The sequence below is a fragment of the Onychostoma macrolepis genome, chromosome 02, assembly GCF_012432095.1.
Source record: "Onychostoma macrolepis isolate SWU-2019 chromosome 02, ASM1243209v1, whole genome shotgun sequence".
Classification (NCBI taxonomy): domain Eukaryota; kingdom Metazoa; phylum Chordata; class Actinopteri; order Cypriniformes; family Cyprinidae; genus Onychostoma; species Onychostoma macrolepis.
Genome location: NC_081156.1, coordinates 343,002 through 367,469, shown reverse-complemented (window position 1 = coordinate 367,469; position 24,468 = coordinate 343,002). Strand labels below are relative to the sequence as shown.

The window sequence follows — 24,468 nt, the reverse complement described above, 5'->3', positions numbered from 1 at the left end:
AATGTATGAATAATGCATTACTTCATGCATTAATATCTCATGAATTATCAGGAACTAACATGAGTTCAAAGTCTTTCATTCATGACTTCATGGATGAACAACACCTTAATTAATACATTAACTAAGGTGAGTACATCATGATTTATGATTTATTACGCATGATCATGATGTTTTCTTTGTTCACAAAAAAACAAGGTCTTTACTATCTATTGTGGATAAAGCTATGCTTATGGTACATTTCTTTCTTGAATTATTAAAGGAATATACAAAAATCCACATTACCTCATGCACGCATACAGGCTAGAACAGTATATCAATTAATGTTAAAACTAATGTTTTTCATTAAATATGATATGAGTTATCAAGCATGTTCATATCTTCTTCATAGTAGCCTGCAGGTAAATGTACATTGGCCAATCACAGAACACAGTATGTGAATTCTGTTAACATCGAAATACAGTAATCATCATTAACTAAGCATTAACTTCTCATGACTTCATCATGTGTGGCCCCTCAACTAAAGTGATATGAACATGCTTGATAACTCATATCATATTTAATGAAAACATTAGTTCTCACATTAATTGATATACTGTTCTAGCCTGTATGCATGCATGAGGTAATGTGGATTTTTGTATATTCCTTTAATAATTCAAGTAGTCTTACATGCACAAAATAATGCTTTTTTGAATCATGTACCATAAGCATAGCTTTATCCACAATAGATAGTAAAGACCTTGTTTTTTTGTGAACAAAGAAAACATCATGATTATGCGTAATAAATCATAAATCATGATAATGTACTCGCCTTAGTTAATGTATTAATTAAGGTGTTGTTCATCCATGAAGTCATGAATGAAAGACTTTGAATTCATGTTAGTTCCTGATAATTCATGAGATATTAATACATGAAGTAATGCATGATTCACATATTAATTTATGCATGAATTCATGGTAATTCATGTACCCTTACCGTAAAGTGTTACCGATCATTGTTAATAATTGGAATCTTTTCTGGGAGCGTCCTAGGCTTTTCCGTGCTGATGGCCTGCACCCCAGCAGAGTCAGAGCAGAACTCCTGTCGGACAACATCTCCAGGACGCTACGTTCCATATGACTAGTAAGCAAATTCTTAAACAACTGCTATGATGACTTTTGTTCTACCCACTTAAATGATAGAAGTACTTGCGTTGTCCAGTCTATAAAGGCTGTGTCTGTTCCCCGAATAGTGAGGTCAAAATATAAATTTAATGCAGGATCTAGAAAAAATCTGATCGTGATTAAACCAGAAAAATGCTAAATAAATGAACAAAAACATTTTTTAAAGCTTGGGCTCCTAAACATTGGGTCACTCACACCCAAAGCAGTTATTGTAAATGAAATGATCACAGATAATAGTTTTGATGTACTCTGTTTGACTGAAACCTGGCTTAAACCAAATTATTACCGTATTGACCCGAATATAAGAATGTTTTTTCCTTGGAAATACATCTGAAAAAACGCGTTCGTCTTATATTCAGGGTGTAGACTTTGACATGTCAATAATACACCCACAACAATCGGTGGCGCCAAAAACGCATAAAACCAGTGTGCCATGAAATATGTAATGTAATGTGTGTTGTAAAGATCGCGAATGAAAACAAATGAAAAAGAAAAGCTTACAGCAGCATGATCGTGACTGTATGTTAGCCTGATGGGACCAAACTTCCTCTGTAAGTGATTTTAAAACATAAGACAGTACCCAGATTTGAAGACTACAATAAGATTTCACGTCTACTGATAATAACATTTTGGTAGGCTACTATGAGTTGGATAGCCTAATTGTTATATAATTCAGACGGGCTACCTGTTATTTCAATGGTATATCAAAATTTTCCAATGTCATTGTTGGTACATTTTACCAGTATTTACCATACTTTCAAAACAAAAATTAGAATTGGAAAAATATGCAATATGAAAATAATTTAAGAATAAATGTGTTTTACAGAGAGAGAGAAACCCCCCCCCCCCAAAAAACAAGATTTGGTTTTCAAAAAGCCTTTTTCCAACAGGTACATCTGGAAAAGGGGGGGTCGTCTTATAATCAGGGTCGTCTTATATTCGGGACAATACGGTATATTTGTCTAAATGAGTCTACTCCACCAAGCTACTGTTATAAGTATGAGCCCTGTCAGACTGGTCGTGGCGGCGGTGTAGCAACAAGTGATATTCTCAATGTTACTCAGACAACAGGATACAGGTTTAACTCATTCTAAATACTTCTACTCAATGTTACACTGTCAGATATGCAAAATAAATTCCTTTCAAATTTCCTCTCGGGCCTATTGGTTAATGTTGATAAAGCGCTAATTGTCGGAGATTTTAACATTCACGTTGATAATACAAATGATGCGTTAGGACTTGCGTTTACTGACCTAATAAACTCTTTTGGAGTCAGGCAAAACGTCCGGGCCCATTCATCGTTTTAATCATACACTAGATTTAATTACCGTATATCACATGGAATTGATCTTACTGATATAGATATCATATCTCAAAGTGATGATGTTACTGATCATTTCCTTGTATGGTGCATGCTGCGTATTACTGATATTAACTATATGGCTCCGCATTATCGTCCAGGCAGAAATATTGTTCCAGCTACTAAAGACAGATTCACAAATAACCTGCCTGATTTATCTCAGCTGCTCTGTGTACCCATAAATACACATGTATTAGACGATATGACTAGAAACATCTCTAAAGGCTGGGACACACCAAGCCGACTTAAAAGAACTAGCGGCAACGAAAGCCGATGGTGTTGTTGCCTCGCGTCGGCAGCGTCGGACCAAAGAGCTGCACTCAAACACACCGCACAGACTACAGCCGACAGCCGACTTCAAACTAACATGTGCGTTCTGCACATGCGTGAGAGGAATTAACTGTCTATTTCAGCAGCTATCAATAGTATATATTCGTCATTCAAAAGGAGAAACCGAAACAAAGTTATACAAGATAAACACAGATATACGAAACGTAAACAAAGCAGCGCTTGCTTACCATTTTAAATATCAGTAACATTGATAACTTTAATCATTTTAAGCAGCTGATGTTATTAAAGCATTGGCGTATTAGAATGATTGGGAAAGATCATGTAACATTTAAACAGCCTTCTGTCTGTACCGCCTTCATTTACGTGCTCGTTTTCATCACTTTCGCTGTAAAGGGAAAAAAAAGGAAAGGGAAAGGAAAGGACGTGATGTGTGGCCAAGTATGGTGACCCATACTCAGAATTTGTGCTCTGCATTTAACCGATCTAAGTGCACACAGCAGTAAGTAGTGAACAAACACGCACACACACCATGAACATACACCTGAAGCAGTGGGCAGCCATTTATGCTGTGGCGCCCGGGGAGCAGTTGGGGGTTCGGTGCCTTGCTCAAGGGCACCTCAGTCATGATATTGAGGGTGGAGAGAGCGCTGGACATTAACTTAGAAGTTTTTAGAATTGCGTGGAAAAACAATATGTCCAGCTATAGACAGGCTTTAAAAGCTGCCAGGGCAGAGCATATCCGCAAACTCAGAAAATAACCAAAACAATCCAAGGTTTTTATTTAGCACAGTGGCTAGATTAACAAATAACCAGATGCCACCCGATCTAAATATTCCCTCACAGTTTAATAGTAATGACTTTATGAATTGCTTCACTGATAAAATAGATAACATCAGAAATACAATAACAAATGTAGATTCTACGGCTTCTAGTACTTCAGCTTCATTCATCGCACCCAAAGAAAAACTGCAGTGCTTTACAACTATAGGACAGGAAGAGCTAAATAAATTTATCACTGCATCTAAACCAACAATATGCCTATTAGATCCTGTACCCACTACATTACTGAAAGAGTTGTTACCTGTAGCAGAAGAACCGCTTCTGAATATTATTAAATCATCATTATCTTTAGGTCACGTCCCAAAACCATTCAAGCTGGCGGTTATTAAGCCTTTTATTAAGTCAAGTCAAGTCAAGTCACCTTTATTTATATAGCGCTTTTACAATACAGATTGTGTCAAAGCACTTAACAGTATCAAATTGGAGGATAGAGTGTCAGTAATGCACAATGATAAGATTAAACACTCAATTTTCAATTTTCAGGGCAGAGAAAACCACAAGAAACCACAACTAGATCCTAGTGAACTGGCAAATTACAGACCCATTTCAAATCTTTTGTTTATGTCTAAAATTTTAGAAAAAGTTGTGTCTGTTCAATTGTGTTCCATCTTGCAAAAAATGATCTCTGTGAAGAATTTCAGTCATGTTTCAGGCCCTATCACAGCACAGAAACTGCACTTCTTAAAATTACTAATGACTTACTTCTTGCTTCAGACCCAGGCTGCATCTCATTGCTAGTTTTACTTGATCTTAGTGCTGCGTTCGACACTATAGATCATGACATACTCATAGATTGATTACAAAACTATACGGGTATTCAAGGGCAGACTATAAGATGGTTTAGATCCTACCTGTCAGATCACTACCACTTTGTTTATTTAAACAAGGATTCATCTCAATTATCACCAGTAAAGTATGGAGTACCACAAGGATCTGTCCTATGTCCTCTGCTATTTTCAATATACATGTTGCCCCTTGGTAATATTATTAGAAAATACGGGATTAGTTTCCATTGTTATGCTGACGATACTCAACTATGTATCTCAACAAGACCAGATGAAACTTCTAAATTATCTAAGCTAACAGAGTGTGTTAAAAATGTAAAAGATTGGATGACCAATAATTTTCTCCTATTAAATTCAGATAAGACCGAGATAATACTTATTGGACCAAAAAACAGTACACAGAATCGCTTGGATTACAATTTGCAATACTGTTGCTTCCTCTACAGTCAAAAATCTGGGTGTTATATTAGACAGCAACTTATTAAAGTTATATAAAAATTATATTTCCAATGTTACAAAAACAGCATTCTTCCATCTTAGAAACATTGCCAAGCTATGAAACATGTTACCTGTTTCCGATGCAGAATAGCTAATTCATGCATTCATGACCTCTAGACTGGACTATTGTAATGCACTGCTAGCTGGTTGTCCTGCATCTTCAATAAACAAGCTACAGGTAGTCCAAAATGCAGCGGCTAGAGTCCTTACCAGGTCAAGAAAATATGATCATTTTACCCTAATTTTACAGTCTCTGCACTGGCTACCTATTAAGTTCTGTATCTGTTACAAAATATTATTACTTGCCTATAAAGCCCTAAATGGTTTAGCTCCTGCGTACCTAACTAGTCTTCTACCACGCTACAACCCAACCCGCTCCCTAAGGTTGCAAAACTCTGGACTTTTGGCAGTACCTAGGATAGCAAAGTCAACTAAAGTGGGTAGAGCTTTTTTCACATTTGGCTCCCAAACTCTGGAATAGCCTTCCTGATAACGTTCGGGGTTCAGACACACCCTCTCTGTTTAAATCTAGAATCTAAATCTAGAATCTCTTTAGCCAAGCATTCACATAATGCATTTTATAATCTTGTACTGCAGTTATATCTGATCAAACGCACATTATTATTCTTTAGCTTGGGTTGAACAAATAATTTTTGCTTGGATGGAACAGCAGCTACACTAATTATGTCTCTATTGTTTCTCTGTTTCTGCCACGGGATTAACATCCGTGGTAACTAGGAATTACAGAAGCTTCAGTCTGGATACAACCCTTAAATGATCTGAGATGACCAAACACCTGAGAAGAGATGATGCCAACCACTCAGAGGACCTCGGAGGATGCCAACCCTCAGACAACATACAGAATTACTAAATTTTGCCACAAGTTAAATATATTTAAGTTTCTACAATATATAAATATATTGTAGAAACTTAATTTCCTGTAAAGCTGCTTTGCAACGATTTGTATCTTAAAAAGCACTATACAAATAAACTTGAATTGAATTGAATATTATAGAAGCATGAAGAACAAACTGGAATTATAATACAGAAAGCATGCAGAGAACATTCACTAAACGATCACTAAAGCTCGCAAAAACTCCCACTATAATCACGGAAGCTATCTTTCCATGACAGACAGGTTAAGCTCAACTACGCTTAGATTCACTAAGCTCCCTGTGTTGTTCTCACATTTAGTATTGAAGTAGTTATTGTGGTTTGCATTCATAGAATTATTACTACAGAGCATTTTGGTCATACATTTTTGTGACGTATATATCTAACCTTCTAAAATGTTCAAAAACAATCATCACATTTATTTTGTTACTTTAAGACAGGCAAAATATGTTAGCACAGATACTTACGTTACTCCTGGGTGAAGGTTGTATTTCCTTTTTCCAATCCTAGTTTGTTGCGCAAAGAAATCATAACGCTCTGACTTTTTCCACATGTAATAAAAAGCCACACAATCCCCGACAGACCTTGTTCTGACCTAAAATTGGATAAGAAAATGACAATAATAGAAAGAAAAAAAAAAAGGTTTGAAATGTAACAAAGTAATCCATATACTTATCTACCAGAGAAAATGGCTAGGCACATTATTGAACCCCACAGGTTATTTTATTTTTCTAGTCATTACATTTGTAAATATTAAAATGTCAATACAAGAATGTGAAGGGGAAAATATGGATTGACATTCATTATAAGACTTTGCAAATGAAGTGATCTACCTACTGAAATTAAACCTATAGTGAATAATGCCATAAGATGAGCACTACCTTGTTGGCCTGGATAAAATGAAAGTCTTTTCCGTAAGCCTTTAAACCTTGTTCAAAATTCCTACATTCTTCCTCTGTCCAGACAGATAGTTCCTCTGTATAAAAGGAAAAAAAAAAAAAAAAGAGAGAGAGATTAGGGCTGTCAATGGATTAAACCATTTAATTGCAATTTTCTAAGGAACACACACACACACACACAAAGCTAAAAGAGTGAAATTCCTTATATTAATTCCAAATTATACTCATGTTTTGCAATTAAAACAACAACAAAAAAAGACTGTATTGTGGAACAGAGGTTGCGTAAGTGCACTTATTCAGCAAACACATCCATGTTTAGATTTATTAAAGTTTGCCACTGAGAAGGATTGATAAAGATCTGCAGAGGAAACAGTGCAAACAGCACTGTGAAGGAACACAGACTGGCTTATCGCGAAACGTCAACTTGTCAATGTTTTCATCTCATGAGCACTTTTTCTGTATTGTACAAAGAACATATAAACATGGTTACCAGATTGTGGCAGAAAATATTCTAAGGATATTTTTCATTAACAAAAATATATTTGTTTTAACCAATAAATTACTTTCTGTCTAGAGCCACAGCTCTGTTAAGTGGCAGAAACACTGGCAGTATGCATTATGTGAATGTTTTCTACTGCTTCAAACATTATGATGAAAAAGAAAGAAAAATGCCATTTAACAAACTTTGTAAGGCTCACCTCTGGCTGCTTTAACGTTAAATCTTAATCTTCGCAAAGCTTCAGCAGTATCAAAATTACACTTCACCAACTCATATAATGCCTGAAGGGAGTAAAAAAATTGTATTGTGTATTAAGTCACAGTTCGACATTTGATTACAAATAAAAGATTCAATCATTATTATTATTATTATTATTCAATCTCAGAGACAGTTCTTTAGCACCTGCTCATTGTCTTTGATGTGGGATCCTTCTGGAATAGCATCTACTCCAGTCTCCTCTCCCGTCCGTCGACATGCTTCTGACAGAAACTCAACTACAGTATTTTCAGTAAGGATTTCAGGATTCCACAGCAGCTGGTCATCATTTTCATACACTGTAAATTATGAACTCACATATTCAAAGCATATCACAAGACTGTAACATACTGATGCCTCCAAAAATGTAAACCATTTCCATATGTGAAATCAAGAACATTAAGTGATTAGAATTACAGTCATGTAATTAAAAGAATGTATAATAATTGAGGAGTTAAAGGGGACTTCTAATGCCATTTCATGCATTCTGACTTATTTACACTGTTAAAGAGTTGGATTATTATACTAAACATGACCAAAGTCTCAAAAAACGAGTTGGTACAGAAATATAGAAATCCAAACTTCAGGGATCATATAAGTTTCAGAAAGGTTTTTTTTTTTTTTTCCCCGAGTTTTGTTCCCGGCATTTTGGTGACTAATGTTTTTTTAAAAAACAAATCAAATAAAGTTTAAGTCAATGAAGTTTTGGTTCCTGTTTTATATATATTGATGTCACAGCTTGCAGATGATTGCTACGCAAAAGCTTCACATGCTTTCACCCACGCTCAACTGTTTTCGGAGAGAAGTGATATAGCTGTATCTGACTTTCATAAATCTGATAAAACTAAAGACTCTTTGGAGAAATTAATGATGCAATACTACTCTATAGGTACTCAAGATTAAAAAAAAGATTGTCAGAAACTGTGTGTTATGTTCCCTTTAAAAAATAACATACTATGACTGATGCAGTTCTCGTTTCATCAGTGCCAGCAAAATATTCCGGTTTAAATATTTATAGTCAGTGTTTCCTGAGGTATTCAATAATTGATCAACATAGGTTTTTATTTTAATTATTAAATTTACCTCTGAAATTTAATAAGGACTTCATCCAAGAATTTTCTGACTTCTTGGCTTCTCTAGTGTCACGCTCTGATAGTCTTTTAATTTTGGGTGACTTTAATATTCATATTTGTTGTCATTCAAAACCTCTGGTCAAATAGTTTTCATGTCTTATGGACTCTCTTAATTTTATACAATCTGTCACTGGACCTACACATCAGAAGGGTCACACTTTGGATCTAGTGTTGTCACGTGGTTTTCCTGTGAATAATATTGAATTATGTGATGCTGTTATTTCTGATCACTGTCCAGTTCTTTTTAACTCTGTATTGCCATGTACTCCGCCTAAATCCCATCACTCTCCTCATTATTCTAGATGTTTTAATTCCTCTACTGCCAAGTCTTTCATTGACATGTATTTATCTACCCAAATTCCAACTGCTGTGAATGTTCTATCCTCTTGTGTCCATCCTGATGAATTAGTTGATCTTTGTAATAGTACCTGTACTTCCACCTTGGACTCAGTTACTCCCCTAAGGATACAGATATCCATGGCTTCAGGGGCCCATTCGTTTTTAAAAACAATTTATACATAAAGTTGAGTGAATCAGGTCTAACATACCATCTCAAAATTATTTTCCTCTAGAAATGGCTTCTCATCGGAGCTCCCTATCTATTTTCCGACCCGTGTCACCTTCACAGATCTATGATATTGTTCTTAGTATGAAGCCCTCATTTTGTCACTCTGATGTTCTGCCTTCTCAGATTTTTAAATAGGCTTTCCCAGCCTTAAGTCAAGTTGTTACTGCTATTATCAATAGCTCCTTAACAAATGGAATTGTACCAGCTTCTTTTAAACATGTTAAAGTCCAACCACTGTTAAAAAAGCATCATCTTGATCAGCACGATCTGAATAACTATAGACCCATGTCTAAATTATCTTTCATCTCAAAAGTTTTGGAAAAAGTTGTTTATTCTCAGATCTTATCTTACTTGAGTACTTTTAATATTTTTGACACATTTCAGTCTGGGTTTAGTGAATTTCATAGTACTGAATCTGCCCTGTTGATGTCACCAATCTGGTTTGTGGTCTTTTGTCCGACTGCCACAAGAGGTCGCCTCTCCATCATATTGACTCTCACACCACACTGGACTGCATTTCCCATCATCCATTGCACTGACACATACACAGCTGAATGCACTGATCACACAACTGTCACCCATCACATGCTCACCTAAGAGCTATTACACACACTACATAAGACACACTCAGAGCCTGATTTAGTTGCCGAATATTGTCTAGCGTTTAGCACTCTCCTAGTGTTAGCTACTTACCAAGCCTTTCCGTGTTTGTTTTGTGTTGTGTCTCCTGTATTCTGTGTTTATCACTCTCCTAGTGGTAGCTGCTTTACGGAGCCATTCTGATTTCCAGTCTTAGTCTAGTTTATTTGTAATTGCTTTGTTGTCTGTCTCTTGATCTTCTGCCTTTGTATCTTGGATTAACCCTTTGCCTGCTGTTTCGGACTCTGTTTGCACCTCGCCTGGATTATTGCTCACGTTATTGGATTACCCCCCCTTGTCAAGCTCTCTGGATATTGTTCGCCGATCGAAGACCACGCATGTTGACTTGAGTACTCATCTGTCTTGCCCTCAATATACCTGTTTGCCACTGTTTGAACCATGATTTTTGACTGTTTGAACCAACAGATTATGACCATGTCTCTGTCTAATAAAGCTTTGCAAATGGATCCGCACGCCTCTCGTCTTGTCGGCTCCGTTACAGTTGAAGGTTACTTATGATATTTTACTTTCCCTTGACTCTGGTTCTTGATGTCTCTTAATCATGCTTGATTTAAGTGATTAAGAGATAAGCATTTGATACAACTGATCATTACATCCTTCTTGGGGCAAGTAGCTGGTTTTCAGGGATCTGTGCTGAACTGGTTTGCCTCCTACATTAAAGACAGATATTTTTCCTTGAATTTGGGGAATAGTTTATCATCTTGGGCTCAAATTTCCTTTGGTGTTCCGCAGGGCTCTATTCTGGGTCCTCTCCTTTTCTCCTTATATATGCTTCCACTCATATATTTATATATATATATATTTTTCAGAAACATAATTTATCATATCATCGCTAGGCCGATGACACTCAACTTTACTTTCCTGTTAAAAACAATAACTGTTCTATGTCTAATCTGGACATCAAACAGGACATTATAAATGCTGGATGGACTTGAATGTTTTTTTTTTACAGTTTAATGGTTTTAATAATGATAAAACCGAAATAATGGTTTTTGGTCCAACAGCTGTGTCTTCTGGCATTGTCAAGCAGCTTGGCTCCCTGTCATCAAATGTACGAGACTGTGTTAGAAACCTTGGCGTTGCCTTTTGATCCTACGTTATCTTTTGATAAGCAGATCAGTGCTGTTGTGAAAAGCAGTTTCTTTCAATTAAGATCAATTGCTAGAATCAAGAAGATGCTTTCCATGAAGGACCTTCAAACTGTAATTCATGTGTTTATAACTTCAAGGTTGGATTACTGCAACTAATTTTATCTAGGTTTGCCTAAAGCATCTCTGGACTGATTGCAATTGGTGCAAAATGCGGCAGCCAGATTATTGACAGGCACTAGAAAATGTGAGCACATTACCCCAGTACTTGCCTCTCTTCACTGGCTCCTGCTCAAGTTCCATGTTGATTAAGATATTGCTCTTTGTTTTTAAAGCTTTACATGATTGTGATCCCCAGTATATTTGTAATCTCCTCATTCCATCTCTAAATCTCTTCGGTCATCCAGTCAATTTCTCCTCTCAGTCCCTCGTTCACATTTTAAAACTAAAGGCGACCTGGTTTTTCCTGTGGCAGCTCCTAGGCTCTGGAACAATCTTCCCCTCCACATGAGATCTTCCCTTTCTATATTCTTTGTTTAAATCCTCTTTGAAAACCCATTTTTATTTTGTATGTTTTAATTCTGTTTGAGGGTGTAAAATTTTATTTGTCCCTTTTTTTTGACTTGATTGGGTATGTTTTTACTTTGTTTTATATTTGTTGTACAGCACTTTGGTTGCAACTCCTGTTGTTTTTAAATGTGCTTTATAAATAAATAAACTAAACTAAACAAATATACCTTTCTCATTGTTTTTGTATTTGCACAGTCCAGATGGTGTTTCAGCCTGATACATGGAGCCAACCATGATTTCCTGTTAAGAACATAAATATGTCAAACAATTCATGGGAAATTACTAACAAAAAGCATGAAAAAAAAAAAACTATACTGATGAAAGAGTGTTTACTTTTTTCCAGTCTTCAGAGGGAATATAGTCATCATCCTCCTCTGACTCTTCATCTACTTCATTATCTAAAAATTAAAAGTCAAAACAGTGCTTAAGCAAACTTATACACTGTAAAAAAAAAATGCAACTGCACATTTTCCAGTTTACGAAACCTTTTGAGTCTCAAATACTAAAAAAATGCATTTTCTTTTTAAAACTACATAAAAACCCATGTCAGACCAACAAAATTACCCCAAATGTTGTCCCAACTAGTCAAACACAGTTGTTTGAACAAAGAATTTCATATTGTTGAAATGTTAAAGGAACACTCCACTTTTTTAAAAAATATGCTCATTTTCCAACTCCCCAAGAGTTAAACAGTTGAGTTTTACCATTTTAGAATCCATTCAGCCGATCTCTGGGCCTGGCGGTAGCACTTTTAGCTTAGTTTAGCATAGATCATTGAATCTGATTAGACAGTTAGCATCTCGCTCAAAAATGACCAAAGAGTTTCGATATTTTTCCTATTTAAAACTTGACTCTTCTGTAGTTACATCGTGTACTAAGACTGACGGAAAATGAAAATGAAAAGTTGCGATTTTCTAGGCCGATGTGGCTAGGAACTATACTCTCATTCCGGCGTAATAATCAAGGAACTTTTATACCTAGCTGGGGACTACTTTCAGGCACTGCGTAATATCATTGCGCCTGCTGCACCCATGGTACGGCAGCAAAGTTCCTTGATTATTACGCCGGAATGAGAGTATAGTTCCTAGCCACATCGGCCTAGAAAATCGCAACTTTTCATTTTCCATCAGTCTTAGTACACGATGTCAGATTCAATTATCTATGCTAAGCTACGCTAAAAGTGCTACCGCCAGACCCGGAGATCGGCTTAATAGATTCAAAAACGGTAAAACTCAACTGTTTAACTCTTGGGGAGTTGGAAAATTACCCTATTTTCAAAAAAAGTGGAGTGTTCCTTTAAGGCTTTGTGAGTTCCCAGCATGCATTGCAGAATGAATAAATTATGCAGTTACTGTTATAGGATTATTGTTTTGCTGTTTGCTGACTTCATTTAAACTTTTTTGTTGTTGTTTTCTCATTATTGTTAGTTATTTGTTGTACTGTAATGTAAAGATCTCATCTTTTTAACATTTGTTGATTACCACCATTCTTGAGGTTTGTGTGTCTAGTTTTGAGGCCTAGAGTATGTTCAACTTCTTACAGTATGTCCATTTCCTTCTTAGTCTTGAAAGTTGTCTTACAAACAAAGCCAATGTTGTCTATTTATTAGACTAACTTATCCATTAATACTTGTCAGTTATAAACAAACATAAATTCAATAATGTGGTGACTTCTTAAACATTGTTTTTTTCTTCCAGGAAAAACTAACCTCAATGACAGTAATTGTTGTTTCAGTTGCTGTGACAAGAATTTTTCTATTAGCAAAATAAGACAATCAGCATTGCATGAAGAAACAAATTTACATTGGCTCAACAAAATATCTTTACTGAGCAGAACTAAAAATCTATTGGGTTACACTTTATATTAGGTGGCCTTAACTACAATGTACTTACATCAAAAAATAAGTACAATGTACTTATTGTGTTCATACTGTATTGCAAAACACTTTTGCTGCTATTGAGGTGGGATATGGGTGAGGTTAGGGACAGGTTTGGTGGTATGGGTAGGTTTAAGGGTGGGTTAAGGTGTAAGGGATGGGTCAACAGTGTAATTATAAATGTAATTACAGAAATTAATTACAGATGTAATTACATATAGGTATTTTTAAAATATAAGTACAATGTAAAAACATGTATGTACACAATAAGTGCATTGTACCAAATGATTAATTCAAATGTAAGTACATAGTAGTTAAGGCCACCTAATATAAAGTGGGACCATCTATTGTTGAGAGAACTCAAAAGTCTTACTGCATCAAGTTTATTTTTTTTACATTTTCTCAACTATTTATTTTTTACAGTGTATGGGGGTACTAAATATTGAATAAAATGTGACCCGTGCTGGCAAAATGAGTCAGAATGTGCACAGTCTAATTTTGAGCTACAGGCAAAAGAAATGAAAAAGTTAATTTTGGTCAAATTTGAGGTTTTCACAATAATTAGTTCATAAAACCCTCTTCAAGCGACCCCAAAGCTCCAAATAGTAATTAAACATCTAAAATGATCTTTATTTGTACGTTTTCTGAGAGGAGTACCTTTTTCTCTGCTCACTTCAAGACAACTGCTGCTGCTTCTCGAGTTGTTGTTGCAAAGCGCAGCATTCCAGCTTTGTGAATATTCATTTTGAATTTTGATGACGTGTCCAAACCAGTGAAATATGATTTTTAAAACCAAGCTGATGAAGACAAAACGATCGCGCTGACTGACATTTGTAAAGCGCGCGCATAAGAGGCGCCTCTCTGCGAGCACGCAATCTCCCTATAAAGTGCATAATGTGTCTGTGTAACATTTTTTTAGATCCATGCATTACAGTAGCCTAGATCTGTCTCAATGTTAATCAAACATTAAAAGAAAAAAACGGAATCGCTTGCTGCTCTTGATTAAACTACTGTTTATTTGCAAATTTGTTCTTATTTTTAATAACAAAGATAAAATAAAAAATATCTATATTGTGATTAATAATATGTGACCCTGGACCACAAAACCAGTCTTAAGTGTAAATTTTTCGAAACTGAGATTTATACATCACCCGAAAGATGAATAAATAAGCTTTCCATTGATGTATGGGTTGTTAGGATCGGATAATATTTGGCCGAGATACAACTATTTGAAAATCTGGAATCTGAAGGTGCAAAAAAATCTAAATATTAAGAAAATCGCCTTTAAAGTAGTCCAAATGAATTCTTAGCAATGCATATTACTAATCAAGAACGATGTTTTGATATATTTACAGTAGTAAATTTGCAAAATATCTTCATGGAATATGATCTTTACTTAATAAACTAATGATTTTTGGCATAAAAGAAAAATCTATAATTTTGACCCATACAGTATATTTTTGGCTATTGCTACAAATATACTCCAGCGACTTAAGACTGATTTTGTGGTCCAGGGTCACATATAGTAATTATTATTAAAAAAAAGAACTGGAGAAAAATATGCAGCCTTGCTTGGTGACACTATTGCCTTCAAACGGATGCAGCTCAGTCATTTTTTGTCCAATTCCAACAAGTCACATATCATTTAAGGTATTTTAATGGAAAATGTGAAAATAAAAAAATAACTAATTTTGGCAATTTGCTCATTCTGACTCATTTTGCCAGCACGGGTCACAAATGCAGTGAGCAGTATGAAGTGGAGCTTATCTGTCTCTTACTCTGAAAGTAGCCATGGTTCTGTGAACGCATGTGTTCAGGTGTGTTACAGGCTGTCACTGCAAAAACTCGACTGCCAGTGGAGTAGCTCTCATTTACCATTCCTGTGGATATTTTTGCTTCATCCTCCTGAAAAAAAAAAAAAAACAACAAACAAACAAAAAAAAAACATTTAAATGCAGTTCTAAATGCAGTTCTAACAGCTATAAAAAAATTGTTTTAAAAATGGGTCTCTGGTAGCTTGCCACAGTAGTCAGTGTCATCTGTGTTACACCGTGTTTGGTCATTTACCCATTACAATTACTTATAGGGATGTAACGGTATTATCAATATTGTGGTATCCCAATAGCAAAACTGTCTCGATATTACCGTGGTCACATGACGATATGAAACGATAGGTCTTCCGGTCAAAAAGTGTAGATTTTTTAAATACATTTAAACTTCTTATTCTAACATAAAAGGTTGAGTCAAAGGACTGGGGTGTGTACAACAGGCCTGGGCATTAGGGATGGGCGATATCGGCTTATAAATATATCATAATATTTCTGGTATTTATTGCGATAACAATATAAATGACGATAATTCAGAGAATCCTGTTTCTTTAGCGAAAATAATTATCTTTCCTATTTTTACCCAAAATAGGGTGTTGTGAGCATTACTGAGTACACAAATGTAATGACTGTTTAATTCATACTGGAAGCGGGAGGGCGCCCTTGCGCAGAAACTCCACATATGAATAGCAGAAGTAATACTACTGATGATGCTCCATGAATGAAATCCCTAATATGGACAAAAGTATCCAGCTGTCACTGAATAAAACGCACAACAGAGATAGAGAAATTTTAACTGATGAAACTTGAAGACAATAAACATATGATTGCACACAATCTTGGGTATTTTTTTTATAAGGAAAGTATATTTATAATGCAATGCTAATTGACAGTCTTTATCACTGTATACAATACTATCATTCTGTAATACGAAACCACGTCTGGTCAAAAAAAGAAGTTATTTCAAACACTCAACTATGTTATTAAGTTAATTTGGAGAAAAAGCACGTTAAGAAATGAAATCTTTGTTCGACAACAGGTTTGTAAACAGGCTCATACACATGCAAAACTGTATCACACACATGCTACTGTAGTACAATTATTCAGACCGATTTTTGTGATAAACTCCTCCTCAATTTCACGTCTGCCTTCCGTGATGTCGCTCCGCACAGTCGCACACAGGAATATGTCAACAACTAGACTTTATAGCTATTATCGAGGGAAGACTAATTCTTATCGTGGGGAGAATTTTTAGTGGTATATCGCAAACGATAAGATATCGCCCATCCCTACTGGGCATGCTTCCCTGGAAGTTATGTCATCAGCCTGAGATGCAGATCACAACTGATCAAGGCACCATCATTGAGCAGAGGATACAAGTGGATCGTTTCATTTTATGAAGGATACGGGTGGATCATTTAATTCATGCCTTAAAACATGATTTATGTTTGGTGGTTTCATTTTATTTACTTTATTAACAAATTGAAATGTGTATTAGCAGCATTTGCTCAAGTTAAAGAAGTTGCTAACATGAACATCTGCTGTTTATTTCTCTCAATGTGCACACTTTTATAGCATTAAAATGTGTATTGTTTCGTTTTGTTAACTAAATGTGTATTAACGGTGTTTGTTTAAAATCTCTTAACCTGTGGGAGAACCCCAGCTCACAGAAGCATTATTTGTGTACATCAGTTCAGAGTTACTGCCAGTTTTAATGTAAAAGAATGTAATTAACTTCATAAACTATACATCATTAAAAATGGCTAAGACTCAAGCTTCATATCAATATTGACTTCGTTTTTCATTTACTTAACTCCTGACATAAATTAATAAAGGACTGTCAATGTAAGATTCGAAAAATGAAACTTGAGTATTTTTTGGTTTAGTTTTGTCGTGGCCATGATATATTAATTTGTGAGAACGTGATAATATGTGACCCTGGACGACAAAAGCAGTCTTAAGTGTCAATTTTTCAAAATTGAGATTTACACATCATCTGAAAGCTGAATAAGCTTTCCATTGATGTATAGTTTGTTAGGATAGGACAATATGTGGCTGAGATACAACTATTTCAAAATCTGGAATCTGAGGGTGCAAAAACATCTAAATATTGAGAAAATCGCTTTTAAAGTTGTCAAAATGACGTTCTTAGCAATGCATATTACGAATTAAAAATTTGGTTTTGATACATTTACGGTAAGAAATTTACTAAATATCTTCGTGAAACATGATCTTTACTTAATATCCTAATGATTTTTGGCATAAAAGAAAAATGGACAATTTTGACCCATACAATGTATTTTTGGCTATTGCTACAAATATACCCCAGCGACTTAAGACTGGTTTTGTGGTCCAGGGTCACATATGTCGTGGCTCCAAGATCCTATGTTGAGGGAACATCAATTTCTCGTGGCCACGAGTTTAATGCGTAAACAAACCTGTGTGACCATAGCAACCTGGGTGTCACGTAGCTGCTGACTCCAGGGAGACGCGGAGACGAGGAACTTCAGGATGCAAGACTTTATTGACAATAACCATTATACAAGGACGAATAACACAACTATTGACGTACAAGTCCGAACACTGACTGGAGGGAACACAGGACTTAAGTACACTGGGGGAAACGAGATATTTAACGACACAGGACTGGAGACGAATTAACTAATGAACACTAAACTAGGACACGGACAGGAAATCCAAATAAGGACATGAGAGGAGGTGAAAACACAGGACGCGGAGACACAGTCTGACATTACCCCATGGCGGGTCCTACTACCCCCCCCCCCAATTTTCTTGGGGAAATTTAAGGTGGTACTGGGTAGGCGATCAGGGATGGCGGGCTCTTGGCGGCGCTCTGGCAGTGCGGAGATAGGGAGGCGCCTTCATGGCGCAGGCACTGGGGGGCGCTCTGGAAGCGCGGACTTTTGTATGCGCTCTGGCAGCACGGAGATAGGGAGGCGCTTTCGTGGCGCAGGCACTGGGGGGCACTCTGGAAGCGTGGAGCTGGACGGGACCAGCGGAGATGCAGGAGGGCTGGACGGGACCAGCGGAGACGCAGGAGGGCTGGACGGGACCAGCGGAGACGCAGGAGGGCTGGACGGGACCACCGGAGACGCAGGAGGGCTGGACGGGACCAGCGGAGACACTGGGGAACACTTGCAAGGAGCAGGCACTGGCGGGCTTGCCATACACTCTGGCGGCGGGCTTGCCATACTCTCAGTCGGTGGGCTAGGACGGGCCACGAACGGCGGCGTGTGAGGGAAAGCAGCGGGCGGCGGGCTGGCCATACTCTCTGACGGCGGACTAGGGCGGGCCGTGGACGGCAGCGTGTGAGGGAAAGCCGCGGGCGGCAGGCTGGTGCCTGGAACAGGTGGAGGATGGCCGCGTCGTCCAGCGGCATCCTCCTGGCGAGCCGAACGAACTCCGAGCGACTTCCATCTCTTCAGTTTTAGTTCGGTCTTCTGTGACAGTGACGTAGCTGCTGACTCCAGGGAGACGCGGAGACGAGGAACTTCGGGATGCAAGACTTTATTGACAATAACCATTATACAAGGACGAATAACACAACTATTGACATACAAGACCGAACACTGACTGGATGGAACACAGGACTTAAGTACACTGGGGAAAACTAGATAATTAACGACACAGGACTGGAGACGAATTAACTAATGAACACTAAACTAGGACACGGACAGGAAATCCAAATAAGGACACGAGAGGAGGGGAAAACACAGGATGCGGAGACACAGTCTGACACTGGGATTATCAGAGATGGATTTATTAATATTCTATTTTGAATTAAGAAATTATAAATTATATTAATTATTATAGAAATTATCACATTATTAAATTATTTTAGCACTAGAACCAATGAGATATCAAAAATGGACATTTAGCTAATAACCTTTGAACAGTTAGTCAGAAAATCTGTGGATATCGATTTTTCCAGGATCAACTGAACCATGTGTCCGCCATTTTGAAATTTGCCATAAATTACGATATCTTCTAAACCATTTGACATAGCTGCACACATCGGTAGGGATCCTGGAGGCACCTAATAAGTTAGAACACAGCACCACCTAGTCTTCCAGAGATATAAATATTTTTGGAAAAACGCTTATAACTTTTCAATCCCTGGGTCATGTCAATTCTCATTTGCCATTTTCCATCAATGTGCCTGTCTGCCATTTTGAAGTAAATGAACAACAGTTTTTTTCGCTACTCCTTCCAAAAAATGTGTCCAATTTTGTCCAAAATCAGGTCAGATGTGGTCAAAATCAGGTTCTGCCGCACAGAAATGACCAAACGGATTTTTGATATTTGCTACCGTTCCCGAGAAATACCTCTCTGAATGCCTGTGTTTGTTTACTTATGCTAGTAGCTTAGTAGGGATGTAACGATAAATCATGATAAAATTCACCATGGTTAGTATTACCGTTTCATGTTTTAATTATCATTATAACCGTATTCGATTACTGTGATTTGAACAAATGATGATAAATAAATACTGTCCAGTATAAAGCACAGTTTTCAGTAACAGAGTTTCGTTTAGAGTTAAAACATGGCAGAAAACAGGTGCTAAGATAATTATACAAATGAATACATGAAGGAATTAATAATATGAATGTACCTCTGAAGGTTCTGACTGTCTTCAGAAAAGATTCGATGGCATTTTGTTTATCTTTGCTCCATATAATACCTAAAGAAGTGTTCTTAATCACAACGCTGCTTTGTCCACAGAGGTTACGGACAGTTTTAATTTTGGCAGGCCTTTTTTTCTATTTAGTCTTAGTCTTTATCTTGAGATGAAAATGCTTAATAGTCTTAGTCACATTTTAGTCATTTGAGTCTTTCATAGTTTTAGTCAACGAAAAGTCAAACTGCAGTTACCAACATTTATTTTGGTAGCTATTTTATATGCAGTCTTCAAAAAAAAAAAAAAATTATCTCTTTAAACCAAATCAATTAAGCTTATGATAAATTTGAATCAAGGTTTGAATTTGGGAAAAACTGGAATAAATTTTCTTTTTTTTTTTTGGTAAAGATACAATTTAAACTCGTTTTTCAACTCAAAACACCTGCAAAAGTTTCCTGAGCCTTCAAAAATGGTCATTCAGTTTGGTTTACTAGGCTACACAATCATGGGGAAGACTGCTGATCTGACAGTTGTCCAGAAGACAATCATTGACACCCTTCACAAGGAGAGTAAGCCACAAACATTCATTGCCAAAGAAGCTGGCTGTTCACAGAGTGCTGTATCCAAACATGTTAACAGAAAGTTGAGTGGAAGAAAAAAGTGTGGAAGAAATAGTTGCACAACCAACCGAGAGAACCGCAGCCTTATGAGGAATGTCAAGCAAAAACTTCACAAGGAATGGACTGAGGCTGGGGTCAAGGCATCAAGAGCCACCACACACAGAGGTGTCAAGGAATTTGGCTACAGTTGTCGTATTCCTCTTGTTAAGCCACTCCTGAACCACACACAACGTCAGAGGCGTCTTACCTGGGAGACGAAGAGGAGAAGGAGAACTGGACTATTGCCCAGTGGTCCAAAGTCCTCTTTTCAGATGAGAGCAAGTTTTGTATATCATTTGGAAACCAAGGTCCTAGAGTCTGGAGGAAGGGTGGAGAAGCTCGTAGCCCAAGTTGCTTGAAGTCCAGTGTTAAGTTTCCACAGTCTGTGATGATTTGGAGTGCAATGTCATCTGCTGGTGTTGGTCCATTGTGTTTTTTGAAAACCACTGCACCCGTTTACCAAGAAATGTTGGAGCACTTCATGCTTCCTTCTGCTGACCAGCTTTTTAAAGATGCTGATTTCATTTTCCAGCAGGATTTGGCACCTGCCCACACTGCCAAAAGCACCAAAAGTTGGTTAAATGACCATGGTGTTGGTGTGCTTGACTGGCCAGCAAACTCACCAGACCTGAACCCCATAAAGAAGCTATGGTGTATTGTCAAGAGGAAAATGAGAAACAAGAGACCAAAAAATGCAGATGAGCTGAAGGCCACTGTCAAAGAAACCTGGGCTTCCATACCACCTCAGCAGTGCCACAAACTGATCACCTCCATGCCACGCCGAGTTGAGGCAGTAATTAAAGCAAAAGGAGCCCCTACCAAGTATTGAGTACATATACAGTAAATGAACATACTTTCCAGAAGGCCAACAATTCACTAAAAATGTTTTTTTTTTTATTGGTCTTATGAAGTATTCTAATTTGTTGAGATAGTGAATTGGTGGGTTTTTGTTAAATGTGAGCCAAAATCATCACAATTAAAAGAACCAAAGACTTAAATTACTTCAGTCTGTGTGCATTGAATTTATTTAATACATGAGTTTCACAATTTGAGTTGAATTACTGAAATAAATGAACTTTTCCACAACATTATAATTTATTGAGATGCACCTGTATAATCATTTAATAATCAATTATCATTTTGACTTTACCCTTTTATTTAAAGGGTGATATGTGAGGTTTACCTTTTCATGAAACTTTTTTAAAGCTTTATTTGAACATTTACATTAGATATTTGAACATGCTATTAGATCAATTGTTGTCAATCATGTTGTCATTTAAAACCCGGACATCATTGGTAATGTTATTGTTTTAGTGTTTATGCAAACAAAAAGTCATTTTATTTGTTTTTTGTTGATTTTAAATATAAAACTTGGTGAAGTGATTTATGTGTCAGTACTTTTTGAACATTTCCAGCACATTTTAACAATACCGTGATAATACTGATAACCGTGATAATTTTGGTCACTATAATCGTGATAAGAAATTTTCATATCATTACATCTGTATAGCTTAGCATGCTAGCTGGGTCCCATTCTCTCTAATGTGGCTTTTTAGCTATCAGATAAAATGTATGCTATGTTTGCATTAAATCATGCTTTTGTGTGCTCATTCTCACACTGAAAGTTTTCCACAGGGGCCGGAGAACGAGTGGTGCACTCTGCTAAGCCACTGACTTCTAATCTTTCTGGTCGTGGGTTCGAAACCCGTGTGCCCCATGCCCAGACCAAAAGAGGTACTGTGGCCAGAAGCTGTGCAAAAGTTTGATCTGTTCCAGTCCTTGCATCTCCTATGTGTGTTCTTTTTCCTAAATCAGAAATGAACTTCTGTTTATTTAGATCATTCTCACCTGTTCCTCTGAACTTTCTGTGAGTATACATCTTCCCAGTGGCATAGCAAGATGAGTGACAGGCTTTAGACCCATAGGTCATGGGTTTGAGCCCAGTGTGGGTTAATTATTTTGAAATTGTGTGTGATATGTCATTTCAATTTCCTTATTATCTGGGTAAGCATTGTACTTATCTTTCTTCCTCTTGTTTTAGAAATAAATGTGTTTTTGTTCATTTTGAGTTAATTCACACCTGTACTTCCGATTTGTTTTGTATATTCTATTTATGCTGTTTTTGCTTTTCCAGCTCTGCACTGCTGTTGCTGACCGTTCGGGGCTTGGCCCCTTAATTGCTGCTTGCAGCTATATTTAATGGCCAAGCCCCTATTGTATCTGTATGTTTTCTTCTTATTATTATTATGTTGACTTGACAAAGCCAAGATATTGTTATGCTATTTAAACTTATTATGCTGGCTTGACAAAAATGTCCCATAGACTTACATTGGCTAAGAAAAAAATACCCCCTCTAGAGGAACAATTGCAGCTGCGGGATAACTCCTCCCACTCAATTTTGTTTTTAAGTGGTCAAAAATACAAATAAATACATAAATTCCATTCACACTGACAAGCTAAACCAACATATCTGATCATTACTAGGTCAGGTTAATAATGACTGTCTGATGGCCAGAGAGTGAAATGACAGATATCCGTCACCACTGGATCAGCCAGTGGCACTCCCGTGCTCACAAAACTAAAGTTTTAAAGCCTTGTAAATTAAAACATTCCAGCGATTTAACACAAATCAACTATAAGAAGATATTAAACCTCTGAGGTCGACAAACGCACCGGCTCATTTTGTGGCATCTTTTCTGATAATCCCTAAAGGAACTTTTAATTTAAAGGAAATTTAAATTAGTCCATGTTTTACTCACCCCCAAGGCATCCTAGATGTATATGACTTTCTTCTTTCAGATGAATCCAATCGGAGTAATATTCAAAATTGTCCTGGCTCTGTCAAGCTATATAATGGCATCAGCTGATGTTTCTGTTCAATAGTGCAAATGTAGTCAAATAAAGTGCACGCATCCATATTAAAAAGCGCATCACACTATGGGGTGAATAAAGGCCTCCTGTAGCGAAACGATGCGTTTTTGAAAAAAAAAAAAAAAAAAATCCACATTTAAAATGATATAAACAGTTGTGTGTAACTTCCGCTATATGTCGTACGCATGTTCACGAGAGACTGCCATTCCGGCAGATGACGTAGGACGCCGGCACAGAGCATGCGCGTGAGTCTCGCAAAAGCCGTTTGTTTATAGGAGCAAAGGAAGTAAAGTTTCCTTACTTTACCAAAAGAAAATCACTCTCCTCTTGGCTTATTTCGAAATCCTCCAACATTTTTCTTTACAAATCCTCGAATTATGCTTCTAATTTGTGACCGGCATTTTGTTTTGTATTTTTCTTACAAACATGCATGGATTCGCCACAGGAGGCCTTTATTCATCCCCCGGAGCCATGTGAAGCACATTTTTTTATGGATTCGCGCACTTTATTTGACGTGTTTTGGACTGTGTAAAATAGAAACACCCACTGACTGTAATGATAGAGCTTAGAAGAGCCAGGATAATTTTTAATAGAACTCCGATTGGATTCGTCTGAAAGAAGAAAGTCATATACACCTAGGATGGCTTGAGGGTGCGTAAATAACAGGATCATTTTCATTTTTGGGTGAACTAACCCTTTAAATTACTCCATCATTTAGAGCAAAACATCAGTCAAATCTGTAAAGGCTCTACTCTTATTTGTATACACTCATAATAACAACAAAACTTTGTGTTTTTTTTTAAATAAAGAAAACAAACAGGGTGCGCTGTCTGCCACCTTGATCTTCATGATCTTCATTTTGAAACGCGTCACAAAAATGAACTGAAACTCAGTGAATACTCGACGCAGAGACATGAGAGGTATATCTATAGAAAGCTTGACATGACATTTAACAAAGCAAATCTTAGCGAAAACAAATATTTTCTGATAAAGTAATCCATATAAAACCAACACGATGTCCAGTCTTTCCCATCTTACTTCATTATAGTTAATTAGATCACGCCCACAAGCTACTTTCGCTTTTGATATTACAATA

At 36.9% G+C, this 24,468-nt stretch overlaps 2 protein-coding genes across 6 annotated transcripts in view; both read right to left on the bottom strand.

Moving 5' to 3' along the window:
• Nucleotides 1–24,468, bottom strand: part of mier1b (mesoderm induction early response 1b, transcriptional regulator) — a 170,313-nt gene that overhangs the window by 49,550 nt on the left and 96,295 nt on the right. For all 5 annotated transcript variants that reach the window (XM_058755179.1, XM_058755189.1, XM_058755160.1 and 2 more), the window contains 7 exons: nucleotides 15,156–15,282; nucleotides 11,835–11,899; nucleotides 11,669–11,741; nucleotides 7,630–7,781; nucleotides 7,427–7,508; nucleotides 6,711–6,805; nucleotides 6,297–6,424 (listed from right to left, as the gene is read on the bottom strand). In XM_058755179.1, the coding sequence (XP_058611162.1) occupies nucleotides 6,297–6,424; nucleotides 6,711–6,805; nucleotides 7,427–7,508; nucleotides 7,630–7,781; nucleotides 11,669–11,741; nucleotides 11,835–11,899; nucleotides 15,156–15,282 (722 nt within the window). The remainder of the gene's footprint in view (nucleotides 1–6,296; nucleotides 6,425–6,710; nucleotides 6,806–7,426; nucleotides 7,509–7,629; nucleotides 7,782–11,668; nucleotides 11,742–11,834; nucleotides 11,900–15,155; nucleotides 15,283–24,468) is intronic.
• LOC131526800 (uncharacterized) lies at nucleotides 15,292–23,282 on the bottom strand. The gene has a single exon (XM_058755337.1). It carries the CDS (start codon nucleotides 18,746–18,748, stop codon nucleotides 18,086–18,088), a length of 663 nt encoding a protein of 220 aa, XP_058611320.1. The 5' UTR covers nucleotides 18,749–23,282; the 3' UTR covers nucleotides 15,292–18,085.